This window comes from Belonocnema kinseyi, chromosome 7 (genome assembly GCF_010883055.1).
Source record: "Belonocnema kinseyi isolate 2016_QV_RU_SX_M_011 chromosome 7, B_treatae_v1, whole genome shotgun sequence".
Lineage (NCBI taxonomy): Eukaryota > Metazoa > Arthropoda > Insecta > Hymenoptera > Cynipidae > Belonocnema > Belonocnema kinseyi.
The window spans coordinates 18,356,791-18,372,799 of record NC_046663.1 but is presented as its reverse complement, the minus strand read 5'-3'; the positions used below and the strand labels follow the sequence as shown (position 1 = coordinate 18,372,799).

The window sequence follows — 16,009 nt, the reverse complement described above, 5'->3', positions numbered from 1 at the left end:
AAAAAAAAACAACTAAGACTTGGGTCTTCTTAGGGTCGCTGATTTCAAATCTGAAATCAAAATTCAAAATGGCGGATTAAATTAGTAAATAAAAATGATCGATTACAAATTTCTGATTTCAAGTCCAAGATTAAAATTTAAAATGATGGATCGAAAATGTAAAAAAAAACATTTGAAGTTAAAGCTTCGACTTTCAGAACGGGGGGGGGGGGGGGATTGCTGATTTCAATTCTAAAATCAAAACTCAAAATGATATATCAAATATGACGGATTGACATTTCACATTAAAAAACGAATGAATACAGATTGTTACTTGGAGATTTTTCGAGTCACTGATTTCAAACATAAATTCAAATTGGTGGATCCAATATAATGGAGGAAAATCGAAAAATTTTCTATTCGGGGGTTCTTAGGGTCGCTGATTTCATATCTGAAATCATAATTTCAAAACTTAAAAATAACGGATCAAATATAGTAGACGAAAATTAAAAATTAAGACCGATTCAATTAAAAATTGTGATTCGGGTATTATTTGGGTCGCTAACTTGAAATCCAAATTCAAAATGGTCGATTTAAATTCTAAAAACAAAACCGTTTTTATTCAAAATTGCTATTTTTTTGGGTAATTGATTTTAAATCCAAAATAAACAATTAAAAATTGTGGATCCAATATGGCGGATCGAAATTTACAAAAAAACGATTGAATAAAAATGGCTACTGCAAGGTTTTTCAGATCTTTGATTTCTAATCCAAATTCACCATTGAGAATGGCGGATCCAATATGCCTGGTCGAAATTGTAAAAATAAAACTGATTTGACTAAAAATTTCTACTCGTTTTTTTTCCAAATCGCTGATTTATGATCCAAAATTGAAATATTAAATTCAATATGGTGGACCAAAATTGTAAAATGAAACTGATTAGCCAAAAAATTTTGTACTCGGCGGATTTTCAGGTCTCTAATTTCAAATCTAAAATTAAAATTTCTGAATGGCTGATCCAATAAGCGGATCAAAAATTGTAAAACAAAACCGATAAAAACTAAAAATAACTACTCTGGTCTTTTTGGGATTGCTGATTCCAAATAAAAATAAAAATTCAAAATGGGGGATCCAATATGGTGCATTGTTATTGTAAAAACAAAAAATTGTTCAAACTAAAAATGGCTAAATGTGGTTTTTGTGGGTAGCTGAATTCAAATTCAGAGTAAAAAATTCAAAATAGCGGATTCAAATTGTAAATAAAAATGATTTCATACAAATTGCTACCGGGGTATTTTTGGGTTGCTGATTTGAAATCTAAAATCAAAATGTCATAATGTCGGATCCAATATGGTGGACTAAAATTGTAAAACAAAACCGTTAAAAACTAAAAGTTACTACTCTCGTCTTCTGGGGGTCGCTGATTTCAAATTTAAAATCTAAATTAAAAATGGCGGGACCAATATGGATTGGGAAAATTGTAAAACGGGACCGATTTGACTAAAACTTTGGTACTTCATTGTTTTTTGGGTCGCTTATGTCAAAAGTAAATAAAAATGGTTTAATACAAATTTCTGTTTTAAATCCATGGTGAAAATCAAAATGAAGGATCGAAATGGTAAAAAAAAGGTTTGAACTAAAAATGGCTACTTTCCAAGATGGGTGGGGGTCTCGGTTCGCTGATTTCAAATCCAAATTATTATATATTGCTACTGGAGGGTTTTTCGGGTCACTGATTTTAAATTTAATTTCAAAATGGTGGATCCAACATGGCGGACGAAAATGGCAAAAGAATTACTACTCGGGAGTTTTCTGTCTCCCTGACATTAAATCTAAGATCATCATTTCAAAAATAAAAATGACGGATCCAATACAGCGGACGAAAGTTATAAATAAAGACCGATTCAACTCAAAATTGCTAATCAGGGGTTTTTCTGGACGCTGGATTCAAATAAAAAGTGAAAACTTTCGAATTCGTTATCCATCGAGAAAAATGTATAAGCGGTTATAGAATCCGGTCCCTGATTTATGGACGCGTAGAAATGAGACCTGGTTTCGGAGGGCGCTCTTCGAATTTCAAACTGTCTTTCATGTTGACGCCAAAGGCTACTTGGCGAGCTGGGTATCGAGGAATGGAGCCTGCGGCTATCTAGAAATGGAATATAATCAGCCAGAGCCAGAGCTTGGGTACGCGGGCGCCTCCGGCGCCAGCCGCCTGCGGCTACGCGGATATTGAGTTCACCGTAACCATGGAAACTGCCTAGAGGCGGCAACGTTTGTACGCTTATCCCTTATTCCTTATTCCATCGGTGGTTAGGTTTATCAACTTCTCGGTACCTCTGCCCGTTAATTCCTCGACCTCGGCCTGACTGTTTCTTTACCGATCTTATTTTTTTCCAATTTACATTTTTATTATTCCATATACCCTGAAGAAAATTAACATTTTCAACAAAGTCAATAATCGTCGGTTTTGTTTTGCTTTAATCATATTTATTCGGAAATTTCGGTACCTCGATGTTGAAAAAACCTTTCTCTTGTTTATCATATTATTCAGAATTATTTTCAATTCACATTGGCTTTTTTTAAAATTCTTTCAACTTTCTTGAAACATTCTTAATTCCTCCGAATTCTTTTACTTCGATGCATTTCTTCAATTTTCTGAATTCTCTCGATTTCTTGAATTTCTTTAATGCTCTGCAATCCCTAAAATTCCCTGAATTATCTGAAGACCTTGGATTACTTTGAAATCGCATTGAATTCCAGTGAATTGCGTTGAGTTCTTTGAATTCCATGTACACTTTTTCATTCTTTTGAATTGTTTGGAATACACCTAGGATTTTATTAGAATCTCCTAGAATTCTTTGAAATTCTCTGAATTCGGGAGAAATCGGAGAAATCAAGGAATTCGGCGAATTAAAAAGAATTATAAACCGTTAAGAAGCATTTTCAGAAATAAGGTATATTTCTGAAAATGCTTCTTAACGGTTTATAATTCTTTTTAATTCGCCGAATTCCTTGATTTCTCCGAATTCTTTGAATTCTCTGAATTTTCTGAATGCTATGAAATCCGTTGAATTCTCTACAATCCTTACTTTCTCAAAATTCTCTTAATTGCATGAATCCCAACCTTCGTTAAATATTTTGAATGGCTTTTAATTAATTTGCGTTGTTTTGAGAATGCTTTTCAACTCTTAAATTCTTTTGAATCCGAATAACCTCCTTGAATTCTTCGAATTCCTTAAATTTTCTAAATTCCTTAAATTTCCTGAATACTTTGAATTCTTTAAATTCTTTGAATCCCTTTAATTCTCGGAATTTCTTGAGTATTCTTAATGGCTTTTAATTTATTTGAATTGTTCTGAGAATAGTTTTCGACTCTAACATTCTTTTCAATTATATTAATCCCCTGAACTCTCTAAAATCCCTAATTTCTCAAAATTCTCTAAAATTATTGAATTCCCGGACTTTCTTAAATATTATGAATTCCTTTAAATACTTTTAATTTATTTGAATTGATCTGAGAATGCTTTTCAACTCTTTCCAATTCTTTTGAATTCTATTAACATCCTCGAATTCTACAAATTCCTCGAATTCTACAAATTCCTCGAATTCCACAAATTCCTCGAATTCCACAATTTCTCGAATTTTCTGAATTCCTTAAATTCTCTGAATCCCTTGAATTCTCTGAATTCCTAGAATTTTTTGAATTCCTTTAAACTATATGAAGTCCTTGAATTTCTCCGAATCCCTTGAGTTCTCTCAATTTTTTAAATGCTGTAAAACACGCGGAATTTTCTAAAATCATTTCTTTTTCAAAATTCTCTTAAATTCTTGAATTCCCGGACTTCCTTAAATATTCTTAATGGCTTTTAATGAATTTGAATTGTTTTGAGAATACTTTTTAACTCTTTTAAATTCTTTTGAATTATATGAACCTCCTTCGATTCTTCGTATTGCTCGAATTTTCTGAATTCTTTGAATTTTATGAATCTCTTTCAATCCCTGAACTTCATTAAGTCTCTGAATTTTCTAAATGCTATGAAATCCTCTGAATTCTCTAAAATCCTCAATTTCTCAAAATTATCTGAATTTTGTGAAATCCTGAACTTCCCTAGATTACTTTTAATTCCTTTCAATTTTTTAGAATGCTTTTCAATTCTCAGATTATTTAAAATTCTGATTCTTCTTGAATTCTTCGAATTACTCGAATTTTCTGACCCCTTGAAGTTTTTTGAATCCTTGAATTTTTAGTTTCCTTGGATTTTCGGAATTATCTGAATCCCTTGAATTACCTATACTCCATGAATTCTCTAAATTTTCTAAATGCTGCGCAATCCGCTAAATTCTCCAAAATCCTTAATTTCTCAAAATTCTCTGAAATTTTCGAAGTCTCAGACTTCCTCAAATATTATGAATTCGTTGAAATGCTTTGAATTCCTTTGAATTCTATTAAACTCTTTAATTTCTTCTGTTTTTTGAATTCCTCGAATTCTCTGGATTTCTTAAATTCATTTTTAATTCATCTGAATTCTTTTGAGAATGCTTTTCAGCTCTCTAATTCGTTTAAATTCTAATAAATCTCCTTGAATTCTTCGAATAACTCAAATTGCTCAAATTTTCTCAATTTCTTAAATTCTTGGAATTCCTCGAATTCTCTGAATTCCTTTAATATTCCGAGTTTCTTCAATTAATTTTACTTGTTTTGAGAATGATTTTTAACTCTTTCAAATTCTTTCAAATTCTTTTGAATTTTATTAACTCCCTTAAATTGTAAAAATGTTCTGAATCCTTGAATTTTCGGAATTCTCTGAATCCCTCAAATTCTTTACGAATTCTCTGAATTTTCGAAACGCTTTGAAATCCTTTCAATTCTTTGAAATTATTAATTTTTCCAAATTTTCTAAAATTCTTGAATTACCTTCTTAAATTTTCGGATTTCTCTGAATTCTCCGAATCGTTTTAATTCCTCGAATCCTCTCAAAATCTCGAGTTCCCTGTATTCTTCGCATTTTTTGAAGCCCTTGGAATTGAGGAAGTTCAGATAATTGAAGAAATTCTAGGAATACAAGGAATCCCGATAATTCAGGGAATTCCGAGGAATTCGAAAGATTTTAAAAAGTTTGATAGATTTCATAATTTTTTTTTAATATTTCAAAAGCATTTCATGCTATTGAAAAGAATTTAAAAAAATTAAAATGAGTGAAAACAATGCAAAGGAATTCAGTATGAATTTAAAGTAATTCAAGAATATTCTAAAGATTGTACTTGAACAGAAGTTTTTTAACATTAAGGAATCGATTTGATTTAAAAAAAATTTATAATTAATTAATGAATATCAAATTCAAGAAATTAAATTAATGAAAATGGTGCAATTCAATCAAAATTAATTAAAACTTCAGAATTAATTAATTTAATTCATAAAAATTCGTACTTACCACAGACTTGTTGAAAATGTTTATTATTTTTGTTTTTAGTCAAGCTTTAAGTGGTGCCTTGGATTTAAAAATTAAAAATTCTTCCAAGTTTTTAAAAACTGGATTCGAAGCAAATAAAGTAAAAAAATGTGAGCAATTTTATAAAGTATTTGAAAGCCTTTATAAATAAACTTTCTTTAAAATTACCAATATATTGATGTATACAAACTTTCTTTAGTGCTTTTTATTTTATGTGTTAAAGTTTAAATACGATATCTCAATTCGTGTGGACGCAGTGAACATCAAAAAATGTTCATAACCGAGGACTAGTTTGGTCACGTGGTCACCGAAGAGCATGTGACACAGCCAAATACCTATATTACCGACCTCATTTTATCAGTTCACTGAATGTTTTTTTGAATCTAAGAACTTTTTTTGTAAATAAAATATGGAGCTGAAACTTTGGAAAGTGTCTTAGAGTGCAATAAAGTACGTTTAGGTACTGCATTTTGTTAGGAACTTCACTGAAAGTTATTTCATACAAACCCTCTAAAGCCTCGTCTAGTGGCCGCCAGGTTTCGTATTTTCGTGTACAACGTTACCGGCTGATGCCGGTGGAATTAATAGTTGAAATTTTTTTTTTACATCTTTTATTATTAAGCTTTGAACTTAAACGTGAGGTCGGTAATATAGGTATTTGGCTGTGTCACATGCTCTTAAGGGCATGTGGTACTTACAGTTTCCCTGGCTTTTTTCCACAAACATGAAAATTTTTTAAAATTGAATTCGGAGATGCTATAAAATAACATAACGGACGTCCCTGGAATCTTTTTTGAGGGATAATAACAAAAAAATTTATTGTGCTAAATAAAAATTTTATGCATATGCATTATTTTGAGGTTACGTCGTTTTTCATCGCTGCCTTTCCGATAATCTGGAAACTTATGAAATAAACTTTTTTGATTGCCTGCAAACAAGGTTAGTTCCGGGAGATTAGTTACTATGTTTATTTGTAAGTCCAAAGTTTTCGACCAAAAATATTGTGTAGTTTGGAAGTAACGCTCGGGTGAATTGTAACACACATAACCTCGAAATATACATGCACATTGTTAGCAATATCAAAAATTTGTTGATAAAAAGACACAAAAAAAGTGTGTGGGGACGTCCGTTAGCATATTCGCTATCATTTGCCAAATTTTTAAGACAAAATATTTATTATTCTAGAAAAAAAGCCGGGGGAACCTAAAACTTGAAAAATCGACAATTTTCTAAGTATCACATGCCCTTAAATATAATTTTTCAGCCTCTAAAAACATTTTTTAAATGAACCCGCCACCTACTGGAAAGAAGTGTGGATTTGAAATCCTGCATTAAATTTTTAATTGGAAATGTTAAATGTTTGCTTCTGAAAAAAACATATAAGTAGATTTTAAACTTGGAGTAATAAATGCTTTATTATATCTTTAATTATGACCTAAATTAGGTTCATCTCTTAACACTCTACCTGCTCTTTTATAATCTGACTTACGGCCGGAATTAATGCTCTTTAGAAGTGTTACAACACTAGCTGACAATGAGATCAACGTATCGTTTCATTGCTTTTACATTCGCCACAAGTTATCAAGGAATATTTACAGTAATTAGTATTTTATGGCTTTAAATACACAGATATACATCTTAAACTTAGAGAATAAAAATAACAAACAAGTGGGCTTTTTGAAGGCCTATCGTATCGAAAAAGACCAGCTACAGACGACATTAAATTTCTCTGAAAAATAAATAATTTTCGAACCCGGCTATTCAATTGGGCTGGACAACCGAAACTTCGAGCAGATGCCGCCACTGCTTTTGGCGCCATAGGGCACACGTTTTCTATAATTCTGTATAGTCTATGGTAATTAGCTATTAGCTAAAATTCACGCATGCGTAGAAAAAATTGTCTCCATTCCCAGGTTGGCGACTTGATCGGGAAATTACCGGGAATTGAATTAAAAGACCGGGAATTTACTTCTGGTCGCAGCAATTTTCAAGTTTTCATTATCTTAAGAATTTTGGTCAATTTAGAAAAGTGATTTTTACTTTACCTAAAGTTGCAAGGGATATGCAAAAATAATTATTGTTTTTATGTTAGGAAAAGAAATATAATTTTACTTGGAACAGCGAATTTTTGAGATTAAACGGGAATTCTTTTAATAATAAAAGTTGGGATTTAGAAAAAAGGAGTTTTAAAAATCCGATCCAAGTTAAAAATCGTCACAATTTAAAATTTTCTCCTTCTAAATTTTAGAAAAAGAGAGTATTTAAAGTTTAACAGCTAAACTCTTTTGTTAAAAATTAATTTTGTTGTTGGAAGATTCGTCCTTTTTATTGAACACTCATCTCTTTTAAAAAATTCAACTACTTCGTTGAAAAACAATTTTTGAACTAAAAATTTAACTATTCCAGTCGAAAATTTAATTATTTATATGAAAATTCGACTTTTTTTAGGTAAGAATTCGATTTTTAACGGAAAATTTAATTGTTCTATTTTTTGTGGAAGTTTGATCTTTTCTGGATGAAGATTTAAATTAATCTTTTTCAATTGTAAATTAATTAATTTCGTTTAAAATTCACGTATTTTGTTTAAAAAACTACTTTTTTCGTAGAAAATCCACTTTTTGGTAGAAAGTGATTTTTTCTTATACATTTAATCGGCTTGTTTGAAAATTCTTCTTTTTTGTTAAAAATTGATTGTTTTTATTGAAGATTCATAATTTCAATTAAAAGTTCGTTTCTTTGGTTGAAATTTAAGTTATTTGATTGAAAACTTGTTTTTTCTTTGGATGAAAAGGAATTTTTTTACCTAAAATCCGATTTTTTCTTTAAGAATTCAATGTTTAGCGAGAAAATCAACTATTATATTTTTGGTTGCAAAATTCATGTAATTTGCGAAAAATTCTTCTTTTTGGTAGGTATAAAATTCATGTATTCCAGCTGCAGATTTATAATTTGAGTTGAAAATTTATCAGTTTGGTTGAAAATTGATTTTTTCAAGTTAAAATTTAACCCTTGAAAATTCGCGTGCTTGGTTTGAAAAATATTTATCATTTAATTCAGGAATAATTTTACTTGATTAAAAAATAAACTCTTTTGTTTAAATTGCATTTTTTTTTAAGATTCATAATTTTAATTAAAAATTCATTGCTTTGGTAGAAAAATGAGCTATTTAAATGAAAATTTGTTTTTTCTACGGATGAAAAGGAATTTTTTTACTGAAAGTTTAATTATTTTCTGAAATTATTTTATCAGTTAAGAATAAATATTTGAAGGAAATTTCAACTATTCTATTTTTGTTTGCAATTATATTTTTTCCATGAAAATTCAAGTATTTGCTTAAAAATTGATAGTTTTAATTCATTTAATTTGTGAAAAATTAACTTTTTTTGTAGAAAATGATATTTTTCTTTGAAAGTTCGATCGAAATTTCATTTTTTAAATTTAAAATTTAACCATTGAAAACTGGCGTATTTTGTTTTAAATACATTTTTGTAGAAAATTAATTTTTTTGGTAGAAGATGATAATTTTCTTTAAATAATAATCTCATTGTTTAAAAAAACTTATTTTTTGTTAGAAATTTAAGTAATATAGTTAAATATTAATCATTTTAGTTGAAAATTCATCTTTCAGGCTAGAAATAAATTTACTTAGTTTCTTTGTTTCAAAGTGAGCTATTTTAAAAAAAAATTTGTGTCTTTTTAGTTTGAAAATAACTTTTTTTGTCAAAGTCAAAATACTTTTCTAGTTGAATATTCCATAATTTTAGTTGAAAATGCTTTTATTTTGGTTCAGCATTAAGTTCTTTCTTGAAAATTTTATTCTTCGATTTTTCGTTGCAAAGTGATCTTTTTGAGTTGAAAATTCGTCGTTTTTTATGGAAAATTGATTTTTTGAACTTTAAACTTAATTATTTAAGTTTTGGTTGACAATAGTTCTTTTTTAGTAAAAATTATTTTGTTTTTGAAAGTTTAAATATTTCAGCTGAAGATTCATTGTTTTAGTTGAGAACTCAGTTTTTTGTTTAAAATTAAACTATTTAAGTTGAGGATACGTCATTTTAGTGGAACATTTATCAATAAGATGAAATTTTTTTAACTTAAAATATAACCTTTCCATTTTTTACTGAAAATTGATTTCTTTCGCAGTATAAAAGTCAACTACTTGATTGAAAAATTGTCTTCTTTGATTAAGAACTTTACTTATTTGTTAAAATTCATATATTTTATTGAATAATTTTATTTTTTGCTAGAAAATTAATTTTTTTTGTTTTAAAATTAATCTTTTTATTCGAAAATTAATTTATTTTGAAATTTTATCTCTCTTGCGTTAAAGGATGTTTAGAGTCTACGTTGTGATTTGAAAAAAATTTCGTATTTTGCGAAAATATGAATACATTACTTTTAGGTGACCGGAAAAATTGAAAAACTTGAGCGGGAATTTTAAATCATCCGCAAAAATAAGCACCTTGATTGAACATGCCCGAAGTTTCAGCGCATAGCTCGTCGCCATGAATAGTATAAAATGCTAGAAAACGTGCGCCCGAAGGTGCCAAATGCAGTGGCGCCATCTGTCTAAAAAATATGTAATTATTGAGGGAAAGACGCAGTGCTCCCAATTTTTTGAACTGCTAGCGCGCGAATTTTAAATTATATAAATATTGAAATTTAATATTTATGATAAATGATGATTGGGAAATGCATCAAAAGTAATTTTTTAATCCTAAAAAAAGAATTTCGAAGTGGCAGTCCAGGAAAAAAGAACATATTGAAAAAACGACTCTGTGAACTTCGTATCTGTGATTTGCAGATTCAGAAAGTTAAAACTGAATCGGTTTGCAATTATGTAAATCGGGCATTTTCTCAAAAGTTTTGAATCTGCCCTGTACTTCAATGACTATTTCAAGCAAGGTCATATTGAATCGGTTTCCCCATTTTGAATGAGACCGACTTTTCTTAGGTTAAGCTGCCATATTTCAAAAGATTTCTTAAATTGATAATTTATCGAAAGATTAAAACATATCATGCGGAAGGCTAGCAGATTCCTTTTGCTATTTCAGTTCTAGATGTTGTAAAGGCTTTTGCGGCATATACGTTAGTGAAAAAAAAATAACGACTAAGCGAATGGATTTTCGTTTCCTGGAAGATGAAAAAATAATGTACCGCCGTCACGCAAGCGCAGTTCAAAAAGTTCCCAATCTTGGAAGCACTGGAAAGGCGGAATTAAAAATGACGGCAATATAGCTGGTCATATTCAAGATAAAAATGTACAAAAGCTCGTTGCTGGGAAATTTATACATTATATTTATATATTATAATTTGAGCCTGCTAAAGAGAATTTCTTGAGGACCCGGAGGTCATCAGGAAAGTGACTCTTCGAAGATCATGCCAGTCTTTGAAAATCTCATTCGAGGTCAGAGTCACGGTGTATTCGGATCGTCCTCGAAGAAGGTTTACGATGAGGCGAGGGGCTCTGTCAAGTATTGGCAGCCTGTCTAACGAATAAGTATTCTGAAAATTGTTGACCATCGACTCCACCACCGTTACTGGCGACGACGCCAAAACCGGCATTTAGCAACCTGGTGATGGCCTGCACGGAATTTAATTTACAGTAACCGTTGAGGGGAAATCGAATGACGTGCCTCGCATCCTGCTGATGCCAGGCGACACCCGATCTTGCGTCTATCACGGCTTGGGTTGTCTCGGGAAAAACTTCGTCGAGAAGAGCTCGTCCTCCTGAGAGCATTACACGTTCTCCAAGGTCGGGGCTAACGTGCAATGCTACACACTCGTAGCTTTCTGTCCTTTTTTCTTGGTCCCTGTTCGGCGGAATCATTCCGCCATCACCTCCACGGCCTCCGGCGTAACTCGGAGGCGGACTTGGGGACGAGGATGTCGCGCCGTTTTTTATGCGCTCCTTTTTCATCTGCTCTAGCTGCCGGCACATTGCTGAAAGGTAGATTTTCATTTAGTACTTGGATAAGATTCAGTCCCCTATTTCCCACAAAATCCCCTATAACCCCTAGAATTGGAAATTTCGTCAATTTGTAGAGTTTCGTTGCCCCGAGTAGAAAACCTTATAGTTTCGATAGTAGGTCCGTCCGTCGTTCTTCCCGGTTGTAAAAAAATTAAGGATGTCCTAGAGACGTATTCAGGACATCCCTAAGACGTCTCTTGGATCGACCTAGGGATAATGTTAAGACGTCTAGTGACAGTACGAAAAATGTCACGAGAACGTTTTATGTCATTAGGACATCTTGAGGATATTATACGTCTAGAAACGTTGATTGTAATGATACTGGACGTTCTAGGAACATCCCAAGGACGTTCTAGGAACATCCCAAGGACGTTCTGGGGATGTTCATGGTTTTATGCCTACTGGGTTTTTCCCATGAGGGGAAGAGTGGGGAAATAGGAGAAGTGAAGGAAATGAGCGGTGGGCAAGTACAGAGAAATAATCAGAAGATAAGTAGGAGAAGTGTGGGCAATAAGGAGAGGAGAAAGGAGGATTGGGCAAGTATGGAGAAATTGTGGGAAATAAAGTGGGGGTAGGGGAAATTGGGGAGAAGTGAGGGAAAATGGTTAGAAGTAAGATGAGGGCCATTACGTTAGTGTGGCTAAGTAGGAGAAGGGGAAGATGTGATGGTTGGGGAAGCGAAAAAAGGGAAGGAGAGTGTTGCTGGGAAATTGAGAATTGTGAAAGAAGTTGGGGAAGGGATTGGAGAGAAGGGTAAAGTGAGGGGATAGAGATGGAAAAATATGGAAGGGGGAGGCTTTAAAGAAATAAGAGACATCTTAATAGTCTGCGAAACCTTTCATTTTAGACACACAACGCCTACTTTGACTATTCCCCACCCCTTTTTTATTGATGCTGCAATTAATTTTCGAAGAATTATAATAAGCTGGTGGATATTAATAAAGAAATTATGAATATCTTAGAGCAAATACGATAACGATTATATGACTTTTAAAGAAACTTGGAATAAATTTTGTTTTATTAAAAAAAACTAATTTTGAGCTGTAAGAACATTTTTAAAATTTTTGCCCGATTAACTTTTTTTAGGAATTGTTTTAAAAGATATTTCCAAGTTTTAAAAATATGAAACTATTGCAGAAGATTTTGAAGCAAAATTTTACAGTTTTGCAAGATTACAAAATCTTAAAAAAAATACGAATTAATTGAACAGTTATTTAAATGTTTTGAAAAGATACAAGGATAATATTTATCTTAAAAACATTTCAACAAATTTAAAACAAAATGCAGATTTAAAAAAAAAAATTTTGACCCTTTTCAATAATTTCAATATCTAAAGATAATACAAAATTTTCTTAAAATTTCTGGGAAAATTGAAAAAAAATGGTTAAATTTCTCAAATTTATTTGAGAATAATATTTATAAAGATTTTCCATTTTTTTCATTTCAAAAAATTGAAAATTTGAAAGCATTTAAAAAAATTACGGAAGATTTACAAAAATTTCGAAAACGAACCAGGAAGATTTTATGACGGTTTTAAGAATAATTTGATTCAGTTTAAAATTCTCTGGATAATTTTTCGACACATCTGAAAGTTTGAAAAAACTTTTTGTAGAAATTTAATCTTTCTTTTTTAATTAAAATAAATTCAACTATTTCATTGAAAATTACAATCTTTTTTAGTTTAGTTAAAAATTCACTTATTTGATTGAAAATTCGTCGTTTTAGTTAGAAATTCGTAATTTCAGATTAAAAAATTGAAATGTGTTATGAAAAATTTGTCTCTTTTAAAAAATATTAAATTTTTTGGTTAAAAATACAAATGGTTGAAGATTTATCCTTTTAGGTTGAGGGATTAACTATTTTCTTGAGAACTATTTTTTGTTGATTATTTCAACTGGTTTTGAATTAAAATGAAAATCTTTGTGAATCAAAATACCAATAAAATTTTTAAAACAATTTTTAATTTTCTGTCAACAATTATTTTCCCCTTGAATCGGAAAAATACACGCGCGCGTAGCATGCAATTGATGATGCTAGTAACGTTGGTACTCCTGAAGAAGCTAAATTAAAAATGAGACAGTTTACCGTTTACCGAATAGAATGAAACTTTATGTTTTTAAAAACTTGGAGAACAAAATTTGTTCACCATAAATATATTTGGATATCCTTTTTATTTTTTGAAATCTATTTAATTAAATGATAAGATCGTCACAAATGAAAAATAATCTATCTTTTTTATTGAAATGAGTAGCATTTGATAAATAAAAAATTTTATCCAAATATAGTTACGGCGAAAATTTTTGTTTTTGTTTTTAAAGAAATAAAGTTTTGTCCCATGCTATTGGTATTATTGTTTGACCCTCGGCATGCAGACATCTTGGATCTCCCCCACCCAGCCTGAAATACCTAATTTCTACAAATTTATTCTTCTATAGTTTTCAGCAGTGCGATAGTTTCCCGCGTAAAGTGCCGGGTCTCGAAGCTCTTTTCGCGTTTCGAGTTAAAATAATATTTTAATAATAAAAATGGGATATTATGACTCTAAACTTACAGAATCCTAGTAATATATAATGCAAGTATTAGGACATAAAAATGTTTTCGTCAATGTCGATTTTGGTTCAGTCGGAAAACACAGATAGGAGATGAGTACAATTTTGAGGTTAGTTCTTTGTCACAAATCGTGATAATTGAAATTGAATTCGTGTAATCATTTTTGGATTTATAAAGTTAATTGGATGACTTTATAAATAATGATTCATATTTATACTTACGAGCAATGTCAAAATATCTCGCCTCTTCGAGAAGAAGGTCCAGGTCAGCGAAATTGTTAGGTATGAGTAGACGAGAATTGCGCATGAAGTTGAGAATATGGCGAAACATACCACCGTCCCTATCGATGAAGTAGTGTTGCTTCAAGGAATCCAGAACGATTGGAATGCTACCGTTGAATAATTTTGCTAATCTTGACTCTGGGTACCTGAAAAGAAAAAAAAACTGCCTTGAAGGATGTTTCAGGAGTACACATCACCTCAATATTTTAATAATCTTCAAATTTAATAATCTTCAAAATGGTGGATAAAATCTATAAAATAGCTACAAAGTCTCATTTACCACAAGGTGGGGTGTCTCCACACCCCAGTTGTTTTGAAATACATTACGAATGATTTATGGTATAATATTGTTTTTAAGGTATTTCACAAAATTGTAAGATTATTCAGAGGACTTTTTCAATCATTTTCTGCTAAATTATAACGAGAAAATTCCATTTATTATATTTTTTTCAGTTATAGGAAACACAAAGGCTACCTACACATTCCCTAACACATAATATATTTTATAAAGGATAATAAATGATTAAGTAACTTCTTCTAGTAACGCAAATAATATATTGACCAAAAAAATTCAGTTACACAAACATCAGCAAAAAAAACAGCATAGAAAGATACGTAAAAACATGAAAAAGATACGTATCACATATTCCAAATAGCACAGTAAAAATGCATATTATCGCTTCTCAAAACATCTGTAGCATCACTTAGTGACCCTCATCTATTCCCACGTGCAGGTTACAACTGAAGAGGAGGCTACCCATTGGGCACAAAAATTTGGCGACGCCGTTAGGACATCTTTACGACAACTTTACGACATCCTATGTCCATGTCGTTAAGGTGTCTTTACGATATCGTAAATGAGTCGTATGATCAGACAATGTATTTACGATATCGCAAAGGCACCGAAACGACATGGACATAGGATGTCGTAAAGTTGTCGTAAAGATGTTGTAAAGTTGTCTTAAGATGTCGTAACGATGTCGTAAAGACGTCGCAAAATTTTGTGTCCACTGGGCATTGAGATCCCTATCTCTTTGAGACGCTCTAGGCCTAGCTCATGCACGAAAAAAGGGCCTTGGGGTGTCTAAACACCCCACCTTGTGGTGTGAGGGTTAAGGTGTTTAAAATTTCGGGTAAACCTGGAAATCAGGGAAAAGTCAGGGAATTTTATGGATCATTTTTCAAGATAACGTCGCCGATTTCATCAATTGGAGTAATAATTTGATCAATGATTTGAAGGGATTCGAAAGTATTTAAAAGATTTTAGGCTAGTTTTAAAAATTCCGAGGAACTTTTAAGACTTTTAAATAGTTTCGAAGGATTTCGAAGTAATTGAAAGGATATTTGAAGGTATATTGGAAAATTCCAAAGAATTGTTAACAGATTTTAATAATTTTAAAGAATGTCAAATTAAATTTTTTTTTAAAGATTTGTGGTTATTTTGAAATATTCCAAGGAATTTTTAATAATTTTTTTTGTAATTGGAGAGTATTTCAAATGATTTAAATGATTTTATGATATTTTCACGAACAACAAGGAATTTTCATGAACTTCATAACATTCCAATGGATTTTAAATATTTAAGCGTATTTTCCAATATTTTAAAAGATTCTCAAAATTTTTCCATAAATTTCAATAATTTAAAGGATTCAAAAGTATTCAAAATCATTTGTATATAATTGAAAATTTGTCATAAGGACAACCGCAGGATTTCGCCGGGAGCGGGTGCTAATCTGAAAAATTGCACCCGCTTCCAGCGAAATCGCGGTAAAAT

At 31.0% G+C, this 16,009-nt stretch overlaps 1 protein-coding gene across 1 annotated transcript in view; it reads right to left on the bottom strand.

The window, feature by feature from the left end:
• Positions 1–10,092: 10,092 nt before the first annotated feature.
• LOC117176762 (BTB/POZ domain-containing protein kctd15-like) overlaps positions 10,093–16,009 on the bottom strand; it is a 108,703-nt gene continuing 102,786 nt past the window's right edge. Inside the window, exons 4-5 of the mRNA XM_033367048.1 lie at positions 14,176–14,381; positions 10,093–11,376 (exon numbers count right to left, since the gene is read on the bottom strand). Coding sequence (XP_033222939.1) covers positions 10,904–11,376; positions 14,176–14,381 — 679 coding nt within the window. The 3' untranslated portion in view covers positions 10,093–10,903. The remainder of the gene's footprint in view (positions 11,377–14,175; positions 14,382–16,009) is intronic.